The 23882-nt window shown below is 40.2% G+C and overlaps 1 protein-coding gene across 18 annotated transcripts in view; it reads right to left on the bottom strand.

Annotated features, from left to right (window-relative positions):
• Nucleotides 1–23882, bottom strand: part of pleca (plectin a) — a 93969-nt gene that overhangs the window by 50055 nt on the left and 20032 nt on the right. For 2 of the 18 annotated variants that reach the window (XM_054763716.1, XM_054763712.1), the window contains exon 1: nt 5866–5935. The exons of 10 other annotated variants lie outside the window; for them this stretch is intronic. In XM_054763716.1, coding sequence (XP_054619691.1) covers nt 5866–5920 — 55 coding nt within the window. In that variant the 5' untranslated portion in view covers nt 5921–5935. Of the gene's footprint in view, nt 1–925; nt 1231–4027; nt 4622–5865; nt 5936–18685; nt 18785–23882 lie in introns of those variants that run through there. 6 more of the 18 variants (XM_054763717.1, XM_054763713.1, XM_054763715.1 and 3 more) reach the window with 6 other exon arrangements.

Raw genomic sequence — 23882 nt, forward strand, 5'->3', positions numbered from 1 at the left:
TGTCGTATAGAGGAACTTTGACAAGCATTTTTACAGTAGATTCTTAAAAACAGCAGAGCACTCTCTTCATACAGAGGATCTATGACTTGCATTTTTGCAGGTTACTAAAAACATAGGAAGCTTCTGTCATATAGAGAATGTTTGAAAAGCTTTTTGCAGTAGATTCCTAAAAACAGCAGAGCAGTCTTGTCGTACGGAGGATCTATGTCTAGCATTTTTGCAGTAGATTTCTAAAAACAACACAGCACTCCTGTCATATACAATATTTAGATTTTTGACTTTGTTTTTGCAGAAGATTACTAAAAACAGCACAGAATTCCTGTCATGTACAGGATCTTGGCTATTTATAAGGACCTACTACAAAAACAGCTTCAGCAAGAGTTTTTCTATCATACAGAGGATCTTTGACTCATGTTTTTGCAACAGATTTCTTAAAAAGAGCATAGGGTCCCTGTCCTGTAAAGGATCTTTGACTGCTGTTTTGAAGTATCTGCTGCAAAAACAGCAGCGCTTTGACTGGCATTAATGTAATGCTTCCTTGTCCTATTTTATGACTTCATGAGCCCTGGTATAAGTGACTTCTTCAACTTTGTCATGTAAATGTGCGATAAGAGACTCAAGAAATACTTAAAACAAATTCATGAAAAGAAGAAAAAAAACTAAAAAAGTGACGGCAAAAGTGCCCAATCAGCACCAGACTAGCACTCAGCTGGTCCAAGCAGCATTTACAGGGTTAACTAGCGCTCCGTTCCACAGGAAACCAGGGTGGAGGGGGAGGGGGGAGGAGGGGGTGTTGAAGGCAGGCGGTACAGAGCAGGGAGGACAGCAGCGAAGACGGCGACCAGAAAGCGTTGTGCAGTCAAACTTTCCCCTCTCCTCTACCTTACCACCGCGACCTCCAGCCCGACCTTGCCTCGCGTCTTACCTTGCTTTCTGCGTGACCTCCAGCGCCACACCAACATCAAGGTCACCAGGTGGCCCACCGCCACCAGGGTGGGGAACACATTTCCTGGGGGGCTTGCCGGCATCGGGCCTGCTTCAAAGTGGAGCGTCCCAAACTCTGAGGGCACGTGTGAGGGCTGACCAGGCAGAGGGAGGGAGGGGGTAGGGGGGTGACAGGTGAGGAGGGGAGGGAGGGTGAGCGGGGATTGGGGAGGGGGGGTTTGGGGGGGGTTGTCTAGGGGTGTGGTGCCATCCGGGAAGTTGTGAGCAGCGCTGCAGCTAACTCCTCCGCCAGTTTGTGCAAAGAGAGCAGTCTGGACGAGGGAGAGCGAGGAACGCCTCCCTCTTACTCACGGCTCCCTCCCTCCCTCCCTACTCCCTACACCGTCCTTCCTCACCCCTAGGCCCTCCCCCTGCAGCGCTGCTCCACGTTACCCCCAAGGTGCACACAATTCCTGAAAGTTAGCACATAAACACAACTACTCCGCCCCAGTGACGCTATCTGACTGCAGCCTGTTAATAATACATGAGGACACACGCACGTCAGTCCTGATAAGAAGTTCAAGTTTCCCTAAAGCTCCTCCAATCATGTTCCAGGCTCCTCTTATTATGGGATCATCTGAGGTTTAATTCCCAAATGTTTCCATTCATTTCCTACGGCTTAATCCCGTCTTATGTAACTCCCTTCCCTTACCGGCTAATTGCTACCTTCTGCTTGCCTCCTTCCTCATCATGGTCTGACAGCAAAATCTCCCACAATGCTTTGCAGCTCATAAATGCCAGCCGTTTTGTCTGCAGTGGCACAAAGGTCCCGCCGCAGGCAGGAAAAAATGGGCGTCGCCCCCGCGTTGTATTGATCCGAGATTCAAAAATGGTGGAAGATGAAGAGGACGCCGCTATTTGTTCCTTTTGGCGCAGCGAGCAGGCATCGCCTTTCACATTCATGAAACCCGACGCCCGTTACAATGACACATGTAGGACGAGGGCGCCGAAATAGACGTTACGACCCGCGACACGAGCTGAGAGTAGCATCAAAGTCAATGAATGTGCTCATTTTTAGGCTGCATGGATGAATACATGGTATAGTTAGAATACTGTATATAATTAGGTTCACATCTAATGACAGCCAATACAAGTAGTATACTGCTACTACTACAAATAATAAAAACGGCTATTATTACTGTTTTATTCCATGTGCACACCTGCATATTATGGGAAAAGGAGCCGTTATTTACATAACATGTTTTGCATTTAGAAATCTGCAAAATGCTTGAAAATGTAAAAATACTTCGCCAACTAGTGGCCTGGCATGCACATGACACGGTTTTCAGCCATTTTTAAAAATGTTGTGATCTGTTTCCTTCACCAAAAGAAGTAGACTTGGTTGTTGTGAATACGTGATTCTACCAACTTCTACAATGTTAACATTGAGGAATATTATTTATATTAAAATTCTTAGATTTGCACCTGTATATTTGCGCATTACTTTACAAAGTGGTGTCGCCAACTAGGGGCCTGGCATGCATATTACCATGGCATGCATATTTCTCCCTATAAGACAGGATCATCCCCCCCATGTAGTTTTCAAAAATACGAACGAAAAGTTGATATAGTGTACAACCTTAGCACAATCTGATTAATACTAATATTATTACTAGTTTATTTTATTATTATATATTATTTCTATTATTTATATTTGTTATTACATTTTTTACAATTATTTGTAGTAAGATTGTTTGTATAATTATATTTGAGTGTTTAAATGATTTTAGTGTCATTATTTGTATTATTATTACTAAATAGTTATTTTCATTATTATTTATATTTGATATTGGTTTAGTATATTATTTGTATTATAAATAATTATTAGTTTAATTTATGATGTATTATATTATATTATATATTTGTTATTTGATATTTTTACAATTATTTTTTAGTAAGATTATTTGTATAATTATCATTATTACTAGTTAATTTTATTATTATTTACATTTGTTAGAGTTTTTAAATGATTTTAGTATAATTATTTTGTATTATTATTAATTACTAAACATTTTATTATTATTTATATTTGATATTTCAAATTTTTGTAAATTTTGGTTTGTAATTTGTATTATAAACAATTATTACCAATTGATTTTACTATGTTTTATATTTGTTATTTCATATTTTTAATATTATCATTTGTATGGTTATTATAATTTTTTTATTTTTGTATAATTATTTATTTTTATTTTTATTGTAATTATTATTAAAATTTTACAACAGACTTCGATGTATTCAAAAGACAGTTGGGGGATGAGACCCGGCAGGAAGTTGCGCGTATTGTTTTTTTTTTTTTTTTTTTTTTTTTTTACAAAATGATGTGAACTGGTGGCCTCGTATGCACATTGCACCGTTTTTACCGATTGGAAAACAACATTGGCATTTGCTTACTTTACAATATAACACACAAAAAAGTAGACTCACGTGTTATGTGAACATCCTCACATGCTGATCCTCTCAACCAAGTCAGGTCACCAAAATACAAAGTACATACACTGTCATGTTAATATAATATTGTACCTTGAAACAGCATTTATTGAGTATTGGATGCTTGCAGGGGTACCTAATGAAGTGTCTGCTAAGCGTATGTATTTAAAGAGACAGCGTATGAGAATGAATTGCAAATATGACATTTGAATAACAAAAGAATGTAAAACTCAGGAAAAATGTTTAGTGTGTAAAAAAAAAAAAGGCTCTGGAAGTTTTCACATCCAACAATTTGAAAGAGGAGGAAAAAAAACAGCAAAAAAGCAGAACAGATGTCTGGAATTCCCACCCTCCTCCCCGCCATTCCTCCTCCCAGGGAGGAGTCAGGCCGCTCCCCACACGTGCGACGCAAACAGCGCTCAGCATCCTCACGCTAAAAGTGCACAATCACACACGGACACGTCCATAAATGCTGCTTTTGCCATCCATTAACACCACATAAACACCAGCCAGGGGAGCAAAAGCAGATGTTTTCATTAGGAAATGTTCTAGATTGAGTTTAAAGCAGGTTAAAATGGACTCCAGAGCGCAACATAGCAGAAAAAGAACCTACCACCAGGGGATCCTGGACAGACGCAGCAGCATAAGTCCATCCTGTCCTTCTGCGTGCTCACCACTTTTAGAGAAAAAGCTGAAATGCCTCAGCAGCCCTGACCTCACAACATTGGGAGTTCTAATCACAACCCAAGGGGGAGGAGGGGGCGTGCTAGGAAAAACAGAGGCTGACAAAAAAAAAAGCAAAAAGCGGAGGCTCGGCCGGGAAGTGAAAAGCGGAGAGTTGCATGTCATTGACGAGGTTCTCCTCAGTGGAAAGAGCATCTCATGCTTGGTGGTTTTCCTGACGAGCGTTGCTGGATGGCCTCCATGTGTGCAGGAGGGAGGAAAAAAAAACAGGATCTGGACAAAGGGCGGAAAAGCGCTCAAACAAAGAGTCCTCTGTGGATGCCGGAGAAAGTTGGACAGCTTTAACGCTGCTGCTCCTCGTCCACATGATGCGGCTCATTCTCATCCAGTCACATTTCACACCGATTGCTGAAAAGCTCTCATTAAAGCCACTGTATGTAACAATTGCATCTTACAGTAACAGTTGATGCTACGCTGCCTTGTCATTCAGACACAAGCATCTGCCCTGTCACCATGGCGACCGCAAAACACCTCATTCAGCCAACAATAACATCTGCGGACCAGCCAGGACACCCCTTGCACAAACAACATTATATGCGCATTATGTGCATAGGTCACACAATTTCACATTTGTGACAATTCAAACTCATGAAGGGTGCTAAAAATGTTCCTTACTGCTGCTTTCAAGATAAAAGTACTTCCTGTTTTGCCCCATACATTCATTTGTGCCGGCCCACCATGGACACATTCAGACCACCACAAATACATTTGGCACTACCGCAACTTTTTATAAAAGCAGGCTATGCTGGGAAGCCAGAATTACTCCCAGCGACACAACAATATATTGTATTTAAGTTTTATGTTTGTTCTTTTTTTAAATGCTTGATGCATTTGAGACCTATGCTCTCCATGAAAGCACGTATCACTCTTCTCAACGAGCAGCGGGGTTCTGTGACCCCTTCTAAAAGCACTCACAGGTGCCTCAGTCTTGTTTGGGACATAAAAAAAAGCAAACATAAGCAACAAAATAAAGGTCATTTTTATTTCTAAACTTTTTGTCTTGTTTTTTGCTCACTTTTTGCCACCCACAGCGTCCATAAAAAGGACAAAAATGATCCAAATTATGCAAATGAGACAACATCATCTAGCGCCCACTGTTAACTGGTCATTTGTAATGTTTATTTTTTTTATATTTTATTAGAATGAATTATTTTATTATTATATTTTAGATTTTATATAAATATATTTATATATGTATTTTATTTTCAATACTGTATATATAGTTCTCTATAACAATATAAAATAATCATTTTATATTTATACATTTGTATGTATTATTTTTAATTATATTATGTTTTACATATATATTTATATAACACATATTTTTCTAAAAAACAATATAAAATAGTAACAATAATAATAATTATTATATAAAAATAATAATGTAAAGGTGCACAGGGAAGTGTTTTTTTTATGCTTTTGTTAACGTTTTGGGACATTTTCCTCATGAAAAATACACATTTGCTCCCAATGAGTATAGTGAGGCCTTAGTGTTTCATATACTGTATATAACATGTGGTTGTAAAGCTAACAATGTCAATGTAAAGTCTATTTAATAAATATAAAAAGGTAGATGTAGCACACTGTCTTTGTGCGTGCACCCACACACACACACACACACACACAGGCACGCGCACACACACACCCTAAGTTGCCGTCCTCTTGCATGTGCTGACACCTTTTGGTACAAAGACAGAAGTGTCCTACCTTGAGCATTCTGAATGAGGACCTCCATGAAGTCTGGGCTACGCTGCGCCTCCATGGCGGCTCACGAGGCTGCTTTGTCGTGTGTTACGACAGCCAGCAGCCCGGCCGAGAGACACATGAAAGGTGGGGGCCACTGCCACATGTTGCACCACTACTTTAAACCGCCTGCACAACTGCCTGCCTGCCTGCCTGCCTGCACCCTCCCTGCGGGGAAATCATGAGTCTGCCTTCACCAGACTCACATTTGCCCAACCAACCTGCTAGTTTTAGCAGCTCTTAGTCATATTTATAATAACGATGATGCATGATATGGTAAAACAGTTGAGAAATGATCGTAACCCATAAGGCATGATGGGAAACCCATGCACACACTTCCCCAACAGGGAGTTACCCAGCATGCTTTGTGGGCTTACAAATTAGTATAAAATAATATTGTTTTGCGTGTGCCGCACGGTAGCCGAGTCAGGAGATCGGGAAGAACTGGGTTTGAATCTCCGTAGGGCATCTCTGTGTAGAGTTTGCATGTTCTCCCCGTGCATGCGTGGGTGGGTGGGTTTTCTCCGGGTACTCCGGTTTCCTCCCACATTCCAAAAACATGCAAGTTAGGTTAACTGGAGACTCTAAATTGTCCATAGGTATGAATGTGAGTGTGAATGGTGCTTCAATGGGCTCCAGCAACCTTAATGAGGATAAGCGGCATAAAAAATAGATGGATGGATATTTTGGGTCTATATTAAGTTATTTCCATACCCGCATCACAAATAGTGAAGCTCTGCAGTATATGATACAAGCTTAACAGTCTAATTGTTAAAAAAATGCACTCATAATTCATCAATGGTCCTACAGGAAGTCAGCGGGCACGCCTGCTTCTTGTTTAGCTTAATCGAAAAGGACAAGATCATCGCTTTTGTCGTTAGCAAATCACATTATCAGCTCAAAAAAGACAATGATGACAGCTGAACGAGATAACCACGCGATGATAACGCTAATTGATTTAGAAGAAGGTCGACCGGCGTTTGAGCGAAAAGTCGTGGATCAAGACACAGATCCTATCATCCCCACGGGGGTGGTCCGCCACTAAGAAGACAGTAGCAGTCGGTTCAACCATCTGGAAGCCATATTGAAAATGAAACACAGCTGGAAGTATTTATATTTGATGTCATACATTGTGCATCATGCCCCTTACTTCTGCAACCTCTCAACTGTTTTATTTGATCTTTTTGACACAAACTTTCTATGAAATGATGATGAAAAGTGTTACAATTTCTTTTGTTTGTGAAAAAAGTGTTTGTGTCCAAACGGCGGCCTGGGGACTATTTTAAATTTACGAGAATAAACTTGTTATTATGAGGAAAAAATAATGTCATTTTAATAGTTGAAATATGAAAGAAGAAAGATATAATATGAGAAACAAAGAAAACTAAGTTTTAATTATTGGAAAATTAAGTTGAGGAAAAAGATAATATTATGGGAATAAAGTCATAATATCATGAAAAAAGACATTTCCGAAGATGCTGAAATATTTGGATCATTAAAAAAAAAAACACCAAACACGGGGAAAAAAAGAGCCAAGAGTGGAGTTGATAGTAATATGCTTTTTCACATATATGACAAACCTGAGATGCAGTTTTTTCTTGAAATATATCTAACTTCTTAGCATTTCATTTTTCACTATGTGGCCCTTGCTGGAAAGACGTTTGGACACCCCTTTGCTAAGCTAAGCTAAACAACAATGAATTAATGAATAAGATAAATGTAAGTAAGCTAACCTAAGATAAGAAAAGATAAATTAGGTTAACGTAAGTTAATCTACGATACCGTGTGTTTAGACAATACATTGATGGTGATGATATGTTAAGCTAAAGGAAGAAACACTCTTTCATGAATCACTATCACCTCCTATGGCCAGGGACAGCATTGCATGTTTTTAAATCACGTATTTAAAGCACAGCTATGTAAAGTACTTCCAAGGCTATTTCCACAAAACAACAAATTCATTACTGGCACTAAATGAAGAGTATTCTTCATTGTGTGTTTCAGTGCTGCTTGTGGCCATGATTCCTTTTTCCAAATGTTACTCTGTTCTTTGGGGAAAGACTAAAGTTCACATTCAACTGCTGGCTCGTAAGAGTCATTTCTTCCCGTTGAAAGACAATCATGCTTGTGTTCACGTCTACGTTATGGATCAGCGCTGGAAAGGAAGGCAGCAAATGGAGGCGGGACGGCGGTTGCCTGCAGGCCCAAAAATACACACACAAGGTTTGGAACATCTTTCCACGGGATTGTGATGTTTTTTTCCCTTGCCCATGCATGTTTTTTTTTGCCCATAATTTGCTTTTAAAGACACTGGTGGAAGTGTGCCATCCTTTAATTGAATTTTCATCCAGCTTTAAGAATACCATGGAGACACCAGACTGTCATGCCACCTCTGCACTAACAAGTACTACACAAAACACCAGGTACTACACTACATAAGAAGTACTACATTACCTAACAGGAACTACACCACACAACAGGTACTACACTACATAAGTACTACACTACCTAACAGGAACTACACCACACAACAGGTACTACACTACACAGCACCATACAAAAGGTCTAAACCAGGATATGGGGGCTATTTTAAAACCAATCCACACAGACATGCCAATATGTTAAATATATTGAAACAATTTTTGAAATATTAAATTATTAGTGTTATTAGTATTAACATTTCAAATGTCACACGGCTGCAGTTTATCTGTGGCAGTGGGTTGGGGGTGGGTGTCATTGTCAAATTGACCTAACTGGCCATGATGCATACACATGCCGCATTTTGTTGCTTTCACTGCACAGTGTGAAGCAGGGTGGGTTACATTATGTTACAAATTATTACAAATTATGTTATTCAGATTTCATTTTTAACAGATTTAATAATACTATCAAATAATAAATGAAATAATAATGAATAACATAATAAATAAAAACAAAATATTAATTTTAAAAAGGCTTTATATTTATTTAACTCCATAAATAGCAGCAAGCCAGCCTTTAGATCACATTTGACAACCTCAAGGCCTTAAGGCCACAAATGAATGAATGTCTGGGGTAACATTGTTATCATGACATTATGTGCCTTTGTGCTCTGTTTTTGTTCATTTTCTTGTTTAATTGTATTTTAGGAACATGTCCCAAGCCAGTACTGTAAGAATCAAGCACCTGGCAGCACTTTGAAACCCTCATGATAACCTGGATTAACACACATATGGTGACAACTGCATGTGCAAAAGTAAATACATTTAATATTAACAATAAAAAATGTCCACAAAACAGCTACAACCTAGCCATATTCTCACCGTGACACAGGAAAAATCACAAATAGTCCAAAATCCACATTTTAGGTTCTCCAGGTCATAGTTACACCAATACAGACTTGTAGTAATTTCAACCAAAACCATCGGCTGCACAGTATTTGTATTTTAATAAAAACTAGCTCTCCACAAACCCACCTACAACAAATTTTTGAGCCCAATTGTGGGCCGCAATCCACCACTTCAGACCCACTGATCCAAAGGTATGTCCATTTAGTGCAAACAAACCCTGAAAGAGATGTGAAACTGAAATACCAATGTGGGTACATGACTTACAGATGAAGTTTTAATAAATGGCACTTGGAAACTCTGAAATGTCAAGAGAGTGATGGAGGTCTGTACTGCGATGCTATTGGATGACAACAGCTCTTCAGCACCTGTGCCGTCACACATCAAAAACAACAGATGATTTACCGCAACCAAACCAAAACATGAACAGTCTAAAATTCAAACTCAGCCTTTGCCTCACAAAATAATCTGCATTTTTGCCACCTGCTTTGCTGTTTTGTAAGAGCGGTCACTTTAAGAACAAAACCGCATTCCTGACCACAGTTTATGGAGAGTGATTTAAGAGCCCTGGTTGTCTTCCAAGCTGTTAAACGCAACTCCAGTACTTGAACGCTTGGAACTTGCAGGCGTGGGAGCGTACAGGAACATCTGGGAGGGGATTCTTGGGAAGGTTCTTCACCTTTCCCCCAATCTAACTCTAATCTAACAAACAAGCAGAAAAAACAGCCCTGAACCAACAGAAGGGATTTAGCTGGTGACTGGTTTGTTCCAGCGTACAACTCAGCTCAAAAGACATGAAAAAAGTGACAATATTAAGTGTTTAAACCCTAGTTACCTAGTTGGTGCAAGACCACACTTGGTTTCGTTCAAGCATGCGCACCTCTCTACCCTGCTACTTTGTTTAAAGGATTGAATCTCTCCCAAAAAGTGTGAGACCTTTAAGTAAGGGGCGAGTGGAACTCACATACAGTAGGTGTTCACATGCAGCCTACTTGCATAAAGGCGGTCCTGATAGATAAAGGTGTGTTTCTCTTGGTAAGGACCTGGGATAATTTACTAATCTGTTAGCAATCAGAAGGACTTGTTAGTTTTTTATTTGTAACCGGAACAACCTGAAAAGTAATTTTTATGAACGATACTGCACACTCTTTTATATTGCAAAAGATACCAGGTGACACTCCTTTATGATTTTATAGAAAAAGAGTTTAATGGTACAGGATGCAAAAGCATACAAGCAATAAAATGTATAAAGGATTAAAAACATATGGAACCCTCGGAGATGACAAATGAGCTCCACTCGCATATATCTGGATAAAAAACAATGAATGCTGTGGGCCAATATCGTAATCCTACCTTGATAACGATGCCAGAAGTCAGGGCAAAAAGTTCAATTAGTAAGAATTCACTGCTCAGGGATAATCCTAATCCAGAATACAGTAGACGCCCCTACGACATAAATAATCCGTTCCGAGAACCTTTATGTTATAGGGTTTTTACGTTATACGAAGCGTAAAATACATGTAAATAGCATAATCCGTTCCAAGATCTTCCCAAACTCACCCCTTGGACCTTCAAAATATTCAAAGTCCACCAAATATGGTGGGAAAATATAGGAAAACATTAGCATAAACATAATAGAGTAACATTCCAATATAAAATAAGGTAATAAATAAGATTACTGTAAATGAATAAAACTGAAAAACAAAAACAATCTTCATTATATTATAAAAATGCAAAAGAAGTAGCTACTAGTGAAAGTTCTGATCAATAAAAAAAAAATATTGTCATAAACCAAAACATAATTTCCTTGATAATTTTATGAAATATACATTATATAATCTATATAAGGGCCGCACGGTGGTCTAGTGGTTAACATGAGTGATTGTTTATAAGTTAGTTTAAGGGCGACTACGAAGAGGAAAGGAAGTTAAAGGGAGCAGCCTGTCTCTCACACAAACACACGGATGCGCTGGATAAGTCAGCCAATGAGATGAGAGCGTAGGCGGTGCCCTGATAATCAGCCAATGAGATTAGAGCGTAGGCGGTGCCCCGATAATCAGCCAATGAGAGCGTGAAACGTCAGAAGTTTTGGATCATTTCCTTCTTGGTTTCTATCGACAACTTTTCCCTTTTTTTCTTATCACTTACACTTGGTTTAGGGCCCATGATTACGGTAATTTTAACACAAAGAAAAGTAAAAACATTAAGAAGAGATTTCAATGCGTGCGAACTAGTTAAGGGGCGACTACGATGAGGAAGCGAGGTTGAAGGGAGCAGCATGTCTCACACAAACACACGGACGCGCTGGATAAGTCAGCCAATGAGATGAGAGCGGAGGCGGTGCCCCGATAATCAGCCAATGAGAGCGTCAAGCGTCAGAAGGCGTCACCAAGCGCTAAACAAATAAAATTTCTGAACTTGCACCGACTTGACGCTTTACGTTATATGGAATTTCTTCCGTAACATGATGCAAAAACTTTACATAAATTCTTTACGTTCAGTGGAATTTACGTAAAAGGAGGTTTATGTCATGCGATGTACTACTGTACATGTTTGCAACATTGAAATTGTAGGGGCTCATGCCTCATGTTTTGTTTTATAGCAAAAAATGGGACTGGTTATGCAGCACAACTACAGTGCATATCTTGAGCTTTGAATGATGTCGAAAAGAAAGAGTACTATGCTTGCAGGAAATTGCACTCTGACTAAAACATGGATTTAGTGCGAAGGTGACTGAACTGCAGTTTGTGTGATAGTGTGATAGTGTGTGTCAGTGTGAGAGCATAAATCATCAAGAGGAATTTAAAAAAAGAAAAAAAAAAAGAAAAAGAAGCCAGTATGGGGCGCGGCCGGCTAGAAATGCCTGTAACCATAGAAACGTAACCCTCCCTCCACTGTAACATGAGTCAATACAGTGGAAAGCTGGGCAGAGGGGCACTAAAACGCTAACATCGCTGCTACTAGCGACACTATAAAAAATAACAGATGCTCACTTCCTATTTCAATGTTTCACCACTTTACCATGACAACGCTGCAAGGCGCATATTTCTGCTGACGAGTCACACCGACGACGAGCACACACACACACACACACACACACACACACACACACACACACACACACACACAAAAAGATGAAGGAAAAAAACTTCACGGTGAGGATGTGACAGTGACAATAAACCCCAGATTAGCGTGACTCCAACATAAAGCCACTGGACCAAAGGCCCCCCACCCAGTGGATGCCACTGGAAGAGTCAAGACTGAGGTCGCCTTGTCAACAAGAAATACGAGAAAGGGGGGGGGTCAAGTCTAGTCTGGTCTATAACGAGACTCCATTGAGACCTGTGGAGGTCCTGTGGCTTTTTGTAGCCCCTAAAGACTTTTTCACCACAGCGAGAAAAAGGCAGACATGAGTAGCTACTAGGGAAAGTACTGGCAAAGCTTCCAATGTGAAACAGTTCAAGAACTTTTAAAGACATTGCTCATGTATTAATATATTGTTCATGAAATTTCATAAACCACATTAATTTCATTCAAGATTATACTGTATTTCATCATGTCATAATAAAATGGAATTAAAATACTGTAATTATTATATAGATTATCCATCCATCCATTTTCATACCGTACCGCTTCATCCTCATTAGGGTTGCGGGGGCATGCTGGAGCCTATCCCAGCTGACTTCGGGCGACAGGCAGGGTACACCCTGGACTGGTCGCCAGCCAATGGCAGGGCACATATAGACAAACAACCATTCACACCTATGGACAATTTAGAGTCGCCAATTAACCTCACCTGCATGTTTTTGGGAATGTGGGAGGAAGCCGGAGTACCCGGAGAAAACTCACGCGCACACGGGGAGAACATACTCCACACAGAAATGCCCAGGGGAGAATCGAACCCAGGTCTTCCCGATCTCCAGGTTGTTGCTGTGTTGGCCAACATGTTAACCACTAGACCACCATGCGACAATTATATAGATTATATAATGTATATTTCATAAAATTATCAAGGAAATTATGTTTTGGTTTATGACAATATATATATATTTTTTTATTGATCAGAACATTCACTAGTAGCTACTTCTTTTGCATTTTTATAATAAAATGAAATTATGAAAAACAATCGTTAATTATGTTTTTAGTTCAACATATATATATAGCTTTTAATTTTTTAAAATAGTTTTTAATACTTATATACAATCATAATACATTTAAATAGGCTTTATATTTATTCTCCATAATAAACAAGTTAGCAACCTTTTAAATAATATTTTACAACCTCCAAGGCCTTAGAGGCTAGATGCTTTAGCTTAGAGCCTGAATGGATTTATAATAATTTAAAGAAACAACAACAGTGAACCGAATCATCTTTGCATCACTTTTCACTGCAGCTTCATGACGGCAACCAGCCAACAGCGCCCTCCTTTGGCCACTCTAGCTAAAGTGCTAAAACAAACCCTTCAAACACATTCCAATAATTCCCTCCGTACCATGAGTGAGCAAAGCAAATAAAAAGTAATTTGGTCCCCCTACAAAGATCACATGACCTCTGAAAGAGATTACAGAATTATTTAATCATCTCTATCAGGATTAAAAGTCATGAATTACACACACAGTACTCATTAGGATTTTTCCAACTTTGTATCCGTGCTTCTTGCATTCCCATATTGGACAGAAACAGGCAGGGAATGTTAAACATGAATTCCTGTCACTCAAATTAGCAGCGGAAGCATCTGAGAGCTGCAAAGTGACATGCGAGATGTCCTCTAAATATGAACGTGTGCATCAGCAACATTGCACTGATTCCAGTATAAACGGAGCCCTCAGGGTGACATCTTGGCTGTGATGCAGGAGGGGATGCTGGTTAATTCCTGGCAAGCCGGAAGTGCAGCAGTGTTGGGGGGAAATGCTGAGGCATGCTGGATGGGCTCAAGTCATGCAAGAATCCAATATGATTGCAGCAAGGAACATTGTGGGCCAGTGAAGGAAGGATCTTTGATGAGCATTTTTTTCAGTACTCTGTCATATAGAGCATCTTGTACTAGCATTCTTGCAGCAAGTGCGTAAATACAGCAGAGGGCTCCTGTCATATGGTATAGAGCAGTGGTCCCCAACCCAGAAAGAAAAAATAATTTCCTTTATTTCTTTTTTTTTTTATGTTTTATTTTGAAAAGTGGCCGGATTCTCTCTGTTACATCCGTCTCACTTGACGCATGTCCATTGTGCGTGTGCTAACTTTAACTCATGCCGCACAGATAGACTACTGCTGTATTTTACCATTTTTCTTTCACCTCATATTTGGTCTCAAATGCTGATACTATGTGGGAATGCATAAAGGTAAGTTTTGATGATTTATTGAGTGCTAATGTGCACATTTGTCTCAATTGAATTCATGCTAGCACACTGCCTTTTACCACACACGTCAAACAGCGATGTAATAATCTCTCTGGAAAAACTTGGCTGGAACTTGAACTGGTGGATGGTGGGTCGGCATTCATTTTGTGCTTTTAATTTGATGTTATTCATGTCTTAGTTTTACACAATACATAATAAATAAGATCAATTAGATCGCTATAATGTACGAAAAAAACAGCAGACCACTCCTGTCATATAGAGGATCTTTGACTAGCATTTTTCAGTACTCTGTAATATAGAGAATCTTAGAGTAGACTTTTTGCAGTACCCTTTCATATACTGTAGAAGATCTTTGACAAGCGTATTCGCAGTTAATGCTTAAAAACAGCAGAGTGCTACTGCCATATAGAGAATCTTTGACAAGCATTTGACAAGCATTTCTAGTTGCTTAAAACGGCAAAGCGCTCATGTATATACTGTACATACAGTGATGTAAAAAGTGTTTGCCCCCTTGATGACTCAACCAAGAGGTCACAAAAGTCCCCACAACAACATCCAAAGAACTGCAGGCCTCACTTGCCTCAGTGAAGGTCAGTGTTCATGACTCCACCATAAGAAAGACACTGGGCAAAAACAACCTGCATGGCAGAGTTTCAAGACCAAAACCACTGCTGAACAAAAAACATTAAGGTTCGTCTCATTTTTGCCAGAAAACATTCTGATGATCCCCAAGACCTTTGGGAAAATACTCGAGACAAGAGTTGAACTTTTTGGAAGGTGTGTCCCATTACATCTGGCGTAAAAGTAACGCCGCATTTCTGAAAAAGAACATCATAGCAACAGTAAAATATGGTGGTGGTAGTGTGATGATCTGGGGCTGTTTTGCTGCAACCTGGAAGACTTGCTGTGATAAACGGAATCTTGAATTCTGCTGTCTATCAAAAAATCATGAAGGAGAATGTCCGGCCATCTGTTGGTGACGTCAAGCTGAAATCAAGTTGGGTTCTGCAGCAGGACAATGATCCAAAACACACCAGCAAGTCCACCTCTGAATGGCTGAAGACAAACAAAATTAAAACTTTGGAGTGACCAAAAAGGCGCTTCATGCTGGAAAACCCTCCAATGTGGCTGAGTGACATAAATTCTGCAAATATTAGTGGGCAAAAATTCCTCCACAGAGACTCATTGCAAGTTATAGCAAACACTTGATTTCAGTTGTTGCTGCTAAGGGTGGCCCAAACAGTTGTTAGGTTTAGGGGGCAACCACTTTTTCACACAGGGCCACGTGCTGTAGGTTTGAATTGTTTTTCTCCCTTAATAATAAAGTTTCGTTTATAATCTCCATTTTGTGTTTAATTGTGTTGTCACTGACTAATATTTAAATTTGTTTGATAATCTGAAACATTTAAATGTGACAAACTTTCCAAAAATAAGCAATCAGGGAGGGGGCAAACACTTTTTCCACACCACAGTATAAAGAATCTTGGATTAGGATTTTTGCAGTACCCTGTCATATAGAGGATCTTTGACAAGTGTTTTTGCAGTTGGTGCTTAAAAACACAAAAACACTCTATATAAGGGGATCTTTGACTGGGATTTTTGCAGTACCCTGCCATAGAGGATTTTGACTAGCATTGCTGCAGGAGGAGCTTAACAGCACAGTGCTCTTGTTTTATAAAGGATCTTTGACTAGCGTTTTTGCAGTAGGTGTTTTGGTAATTGGACATTGGTCTCTTAAGTTTAACAAAATTGGTTGGCAAAATGAATAGGAAACTAGCCTGATTGCAGTGACTTCACTTCCTGTTTGCTCACTTTCCTATGACCGAATGTCAGCTATCTTTATTAGCACTTTCACCACAGGTGTGTGTACACTATACACTGATGTGTTTTGATGTCTACATCAGCGACACGCTTTAAAAAGTGCCGCCGACAAAACTGAAGAGTGGACTGGCCCAAATGTCAAAGGTCAACCGTTTCTGTGAGTGACACACTCGTGCAACGTGACACGGTGCACGGGTCAAGTAGCGTCTTTCTAGAGGATCACCACCAGTGGAAGCGACCTATAGAGCCGGTACTGTTTGTAAAAAGATGCCACGACAAGCACAAGTGTGCGAAAAAAAGAATTTAAAAAAAAATGCATGTTTTATTCTTTTATTTATTTAGCTTGTTGGTATTTAGGCCAGAATGAGATCTGAATATTTGGGTCAAGAACTAAAGCTGATTGCAAGATTCAATAACTCGCAGGTCCATTCAGAACCAAGTCTGTGAAAGACGCTAGTGTGAGTCATTGGTTCTGGTGCTGCTAAGGTGACAGCGGGCTTGCAAATTATCAGAACGTGAGTGAGAGAGACCGACATGTTGAGGCATTCCTTTGGGATCGCTCAGCGGAGCGAGGGAGCTTTTGTCTCTTCTGGAGTCCAAATAGAAGCCCCCCAACTGGCCAATCTCTGTGGGCCAGAACCCTTCAAGACCGTTTCTGGGTCTTTTGTTGGGCCAGAATGCTCCTAAGATTCACACAGAACCCTCTAAAAAACATTGCATCACCTCATGTCATCAACCTCTCCAGAACTACAAATGTTGCTTTTAGCTGACGTCAACTACAATGATTAGCATATTGTCTCTCTGACAGAGCTCCCAATTAACAGGAGAGTCTCATAAAACACAGAACTCCCTCTGTTGGGTAAAAAACAAAAAATTACAGCTGTGGCTGTAGGCAACCTCCCAGTGTATTTTTTATGGACTTGGTGAGACGCAAGTAGCTGCATTTGAAGTGTCACAATTGGTCTGCATTTATCTAGCTCTGCATGCACTTTAAAATGTTGCTATATTCAGCTGTCAGTTTGAAAGTCCTATTAGTAATAGTATTCATGCTGACTCGGTAGTTTGCTCATTATGACCATGTGGTCAGGCAGAGCTATTTCCTTTACACTTTCTCATGCACCCCAAATGATTGTCGAAGTTAAGGACTGTGCTTGTTATTTATAATGAGTTTGAGAAGCCCCGTCTACTTTGCCCCTAAGGTAAAAAAAAAGTAGGGATGAGGCCGAGCCGATCCTGTACTGGGTTTCGATACCAGTGCAATTCATATCAGAAACTGCTGATACCACCTGCAGAGATTTCCAGTCTATGAGCCATGTCTGCGCTTTAATATGATCAGCAAAAATAGTTTTTAAGTTATGTTTAAGTTGTCCAACTGTGAAAACTTGAACGCGTCAGCCTGTGTGTTTTTGTGTGCGTATGGCGACAGCTACGTTTGCAGATATTCTTCTAGCACCATTTGCTGATATTCTTTTGGCGTGATTGCAATATTTAAGCAAACAAGAGTTCTCGTATCACTAGAATTGCATCAGTATTGGCAGGTATCCAAATTCGGGTATCGGGATCGGTGAAAACGAAGTGAAAAAATGTTGATCGGCGCATCCCTAAAATAAAGGTATTGTCATAACGGCATTTCTGATGCTTAGTCATGAAAATGGCAAAAAAGTGCAGATGGAGTTCATTTTCCCTGTGTGTCATTCCCGTCCACTTTTATCGGGGTGTGACACAAGAGATGTAGTTGTAGATCTATTTGATCTAACCTTGCTGTTCCCCCTACAATAAACATAATGTGATTATCTTTCAATGGATCTCATTTAAATAGTGTACCTAATCAAGTGTCCGCTGACGAACATTCCCATTGGCCAAACACAAGCAGTGACTACACAAATCCTGCTGGTGGCCACACCCCCTTTAAAGTCCCCCTGAGCAGAGCATCATCCCAACATGGGAATCAAAAAGTAGATATTTAAGCATGCGCCTCTGCAACTCCCGCCTGCTCCCAGAGTGGCGGGTGCTTGGCTGCTGTTGCCACGGCAATGCTGCAGCGGACGCTCAGCTTTTGCCGCATGTAGCAGCAGCTCAGCCTCTCACAGGCTTGCTCAAAACATCTTGCCCCCCGGCCCCTTCGGCGGGACACAAAAGGGAACAAAAAGCTTTTCATTGCCACTAAAAGACATGTAGAGGCCTGGAGGTAAGAGTCTCACTTTCACACTCAAAATGCAATAAATTAACTTTTTATAGCATCTTCTAGGAGAAGAATGATGATGAATATGAGATTGTACCTTTAAGAGAGCTGATCTCATGCTGGATGGACCTGGCAGGATCCATGCTGTGATGCCCTGCAGCTTTCCTTAAGGCCGGCTGGAGGATGGAATAGTCCCACTATGGACAACCAGGCTTATTCTCCCTCCTTACCTCCCTCCCTCTCTCTCCCTCTCTCTCCCTCTCTCTCTCTCTATCTCGCTCACTCGCTTTCTCTAGCTTAGTGTTTTTGCTCCCTCCCTCCTGCCTTGCACACATTGGTGAAATTGTGCAAAAAAAAAAAATAAGAAAGAAAAGCACACCTCCTCCCTCTCCACCTCCAGCCCCACCCTGATAATGTCCCGTCTCACTGTCCTTATGCTGACGTAGACAAGAACTGTAGAGGTCACCTGCTCTATGCGAGTAAATTCTAGGCTGCCTCAAGGAGGGGAAGTGGGATTTAGAGCACCACCCTCCCCATAGTTTGTGACTCAGCATTATTCGCCATCAAAACATCACTTCCACTTGCCTGACGTGGCAGAAAGCATCATGGACGTCAGCAGGGTACAGATATTTTATTTTATCCATACAGTACATTTTCTATGCTGCTTAATCATTATGGTCGGGTATGTTAGAGCCTACGCCAGCTGACTCTGGCCGAGAGGCAGGGAACACCCTGGACTGGTCGCCAGCCATTGCATGGCCAACATGCTATATTTTATTTTATTTTATTAAACTATTATTTTTATTTTATTAGGATTTTTTAAATGATTTTTTATTTCTTTCTTTAGCAAATATTTTATTAAAAAAATACACTCGGTCCCCAACTTACGAACATCCGACATGCGAACTTTCGGAGATAGGAACACAAGCCGACTGGTCTATATTTTATTTTATTTTGCCTTGTCGTCGCTCCAGCAGTATTTATACTGCTAATGCTTAGCCAGTAGAGGGCACTGTGACACTGCTAATGGGACCAACAGACCTGGGGAGAGAAAGCTAAATGGAAAGCTAAATTGTAGCTGAATGATACAACCCAGACAGAGGGTGTGATTAAAGTTTATGAAGAGTTAATAGGCCTGCTAAATTCTACACCACCCACAGAACACTACCTCTTTTAGAAGAGTCTAACGATCACGACCATTTGTCCTTTTTTTCAATAACTTCTTCTCCAACTCCACCACAACAACGTATGCTCGACCACTCCTCTTGAAAGGTAAATAACATTTATCATTACGTATTATTATATCATTTTCATTATTGTTTTTTTCATTAATTATCCTGGTTTAATATTATTACTGCATCCAAACTCATATTTCCATACATACACATATACTGTATATGTATACACGTACATGTAGTACCTATATCATTGCTAATATTACCTTTTCCCCTACTTAAGAACAATTCGACATAAGAACGGTCATCTGGAACCAATTGTGTTCGTTAGTTGGGGACTTAGTGTATAACAAAAAAACTATCTACATTAAAAGTGTTTCCCAAACATTAATATTGGGGGGGCTGCCACGAATAAATTTGGACCGTCACATATTGATTTGGCACTGTTTCAGACCCCGCCGCCCCTCATAGGCGGCTCCATCATGCTTGTGACATTAAAAAAAGGCATCCATATAAGTGACATTCACGTGCGTCGTGGCCAATTAAGCAAATTCAATGACGCCCACGCACAAGCCACCGCCACACAAACACACAAACACTGAAACGCGTTTGTAAATGTATGCCCGAGCAGCAGGAGGTGCTATAGCCTCTAACAATAAGACGCCATGTAGAGCCGCTTTATGTAATGGTGCAATATGTAATAATGCAATAAATTCTCACGCCATTATGTAGTAACACTGCATTTTGTAATAATTGCCACATTTTTAATAAAATTCTTCAACGTATTTAGCGTCAACACCCATCACTCTTACCTGAGGTGATGGGTGACGTTAGTGGTCTGCGGCGTTGCGCTGCAGGCGAGTCTGTGGCAAAGCTTGTCGCTGGCCGGCTAGTAGCGACTCGGTGTGTTATGGCGACAATGTTAATAATAATAATAATAACAATGCCGCTCTAGCTTGATTCATATGCACGTCACATTATATGGAAAAGGAGCGTTGTTGGCGCTTTTTGGAAACTTTCAGACGACTTTATAGACAGAATAAACAAGTCCCATACATGCAGTAATGAGCTGTTTCTTTTTGTCTGTTTTTATATTGTTAGAATGCACAGAAAAGAGAAAGACATGTTCATGCCTCACATAAGATTTTGTATGATGGGCAAAATTCCAAAAACAGTTTTCCTTTAAATTATAGAATCACCATCAAGCGGATTCACGGTCACATGGTTCCGGTTTGTCATGGCTAAACAATTGATGAATTTTAAAAAGTGCCTAAGATGAAATACAAGCTGATCAAAAGCGCTCACAGCTGCTTTTTTATAACACATAAAATCTGAACTATTTGACCATGCTGCCAAAGCAACTGGATAGATTTAAACCAGGAGAAGCGTCACCTGGATGCAGACAACCTTTCCTTTCCTCACACAGAGCTGCAGAATTCAACAGCAACACTGAGAGCTTGTTCACCTTCACACGTTTGGACCCAAACCCCAAAAGAACTCACAAGATGACAACAAAACACAAACAGGAAAGTCAATGACTGCTTGTGAATCACCTTTTCAGTCAGCGATGTGTAATGTCTTCATGCTGAAACAGAATTGTTACGTCCACCAAGGAGCTTCTGTTTTCACTGGCAAAGTTTTAACATGCAGCAACATCAAAGGGGAGGTGAAAAAGTTGATATTTCAGTGGCCCCAAACACAAACCGCAAAAAGTCACTCAATAGCGCCTCCTATAAAAATTTCCACCTGTTTCATGGATGGTCACACAATTTGGTGGAGACGGCTATCATGACAGGGTGTACTACAAAGTCTGAAGAACCCATGTTTGAAAACAAACAGGAAGTCAACTCCAACTAGGGACTTTGACTAAATTAGTCCAAATCCAAATCACGGATACTAGACAGATGTGCGACGATAAATTGTGAAGGATTTTATACCGTCCCATATGATGTGGGAGGTGCCTTTGATGATTGCCCAAGTGACACAAAGCATGAATACCTCGACTCCACAAGGTCAGACTTGTATAATTGTTGGTGTAAATGATGAAGATGGCACCCTGTTGAGATCCGTATGTCCTATCCTTAATTAATCACAGTGCCACCTAGTGGCTGAAGTCCTGCACTCTGTACCGCCATCGACTTGCATAAACCCTTATTTATGCGGAAATGTGAGGGCCGGTTTTACTGTTTTTTTTTTTACAGACTGCAAGTTTTCTAGTTATAATTATTATCATCATCATCAACAGTTTGTTGCTTTACAATTTACCCTGATCTGTTAGCATTTGTAAAAATCATCCGTAACTTTAAAAAAATGTGCCTTTACACTAATCTAATGTTACATATGTAATAAATTAATGGTTTGCACAAATCTAATATTATATATCTAATCTAATATTATATATCTAATAATACAATAATGCCAAATCTTATCCAAATGGAACATTTTGCAATGCGTACATGCGTTTAAAAGCTGTAAAGTCAAACCAGCTGACATCTGGATCTGATCCAGATTAGATGCGATGTGAATGTGGTCATGCCCGGTGTAAAAGCCTTGGCGGATGTTTGTGTGTGGCACTGTCTGCACACGTGGATGACTTCATGCTTTAAAGCAGAGTCATTGAAAGCTGTACAGGGGATGAGCTGACAAAGCGGGGGTAAGGGTGGAAGGGCTTCAGCTGGATGTGAACTGGTGGATAACCTGGACAGTCCCATCGCTGACATTCCATGCGTGAGTCGGGCTTGATGTGGCATGCCTGAGCCACGGGTGTTAGCGCTATTGTTTTCACGACAGGAGGGATGAAAGCCCGGCAGCCTCGCATTTTAAAAACCAGCACCTGCACAAGCTATTGAAAAAAACAACTGCAGTAGAAGCCCATACAGTTCTGCTCCAGCCCTGTAGGTGGCGGACTACAAAGTATGTGGTAATAGAATTACCCCAAAAATAGACTTTGAATAAGTAATTTGACCTTTATAGAGGGCTTCCACTCAAATCCGCAGGAAGGTGAAGCACGACAGAACGCTCCTGGGAACTTTCTGTTTTTAGGCGCAAGATTGCATAATTCATGTCAGCTGTTGCTAACTCTCAGCGTTCATATTGGAGGAAGACACTAATACCCTTTCTCCACACTCTCCCTGCTGGTACTCACATCCCAGATCAATTACAGCCCCAAAAGGACACACTGATTACATCCTGGTGTCACAAATCAAAATACAGTTGTCTTTTGGGGGACAAAAGTATTGAGACATCAGTCTGACTGAGTCCTAAGTTTGCCCTAAAACTTACTTCTTCATTTAAGCAATAATTGTTTGCTTCCAAACACAACCAAACATGACAGAACATGACCAAACACAACCGAATCATGATCAAACGTAACCAAAACGCAACCAATACGGCTGAAACACAACCAAGTCATAACCAAACGTGACCGCACATGACTCAAAATGACCAAAATGTGAAAGAATTGTGACCAAATACAGTATGAACAAAACACAACAGAATCATGACCAAAAGTGACCAAAAGGCCGAATAATGACCGAACATGACCAACATGTCCAAACATGAACAAATGTGTCTGAACATGACCAAAACACAACCAAATCATGATCAAATGTGACCGAAATGACCAAATTGTGATCGAACATAACTGAACATGAACAAAGCACGACTGAAACACAACCAAACATGAACAAACGTGTCTGAACATGACCGAAAGACCAAATCATGACAGAACATGACCAAACACAACCCAATCATGATCAAACGTGATAAACGGAATACGTCTGAAACACAACCAAGTCATAACCAAACGTGACCGCACATGACTCAAAATGACCAAAATGTGACCGAATCATAACCAAATGTGAACAAAACAACAGAATCATGACCAAACCTGACCAAAAGAAGACCAAATCATGACCGAATGTGTCCAAACATGACCAACAGGACCAACAGGACCAAACATGACGGAAACACGACTGAATCATGACCAAATGTGACCGAAACACAACTGAATCACAACAAACAAAACAAACACAACCAAATCACAACAAATCATGACTGAATGTGGGCAAAAGACAACCAAATTATGACCAAACGAGACTGAACATGACTGAACATGAC

Source organism: Dunckerocampus dactyliophorus, chromosome 20 (genome assembly GCF_027744805.1).
Source record: "Dunckerocampus dactyliophorus isolate RoL2022-P2 chromosome 20, RoL_Ddac_1.1, whole genome shotgun sequence".
NCBI classification, from domain to species: Eukaryota; Metazoa; Chordata; class Actinopteri; order Syngnathiformes; family Syngnathidae; genus Dunckerocampus; species Dunckerocampus dactyliophorus.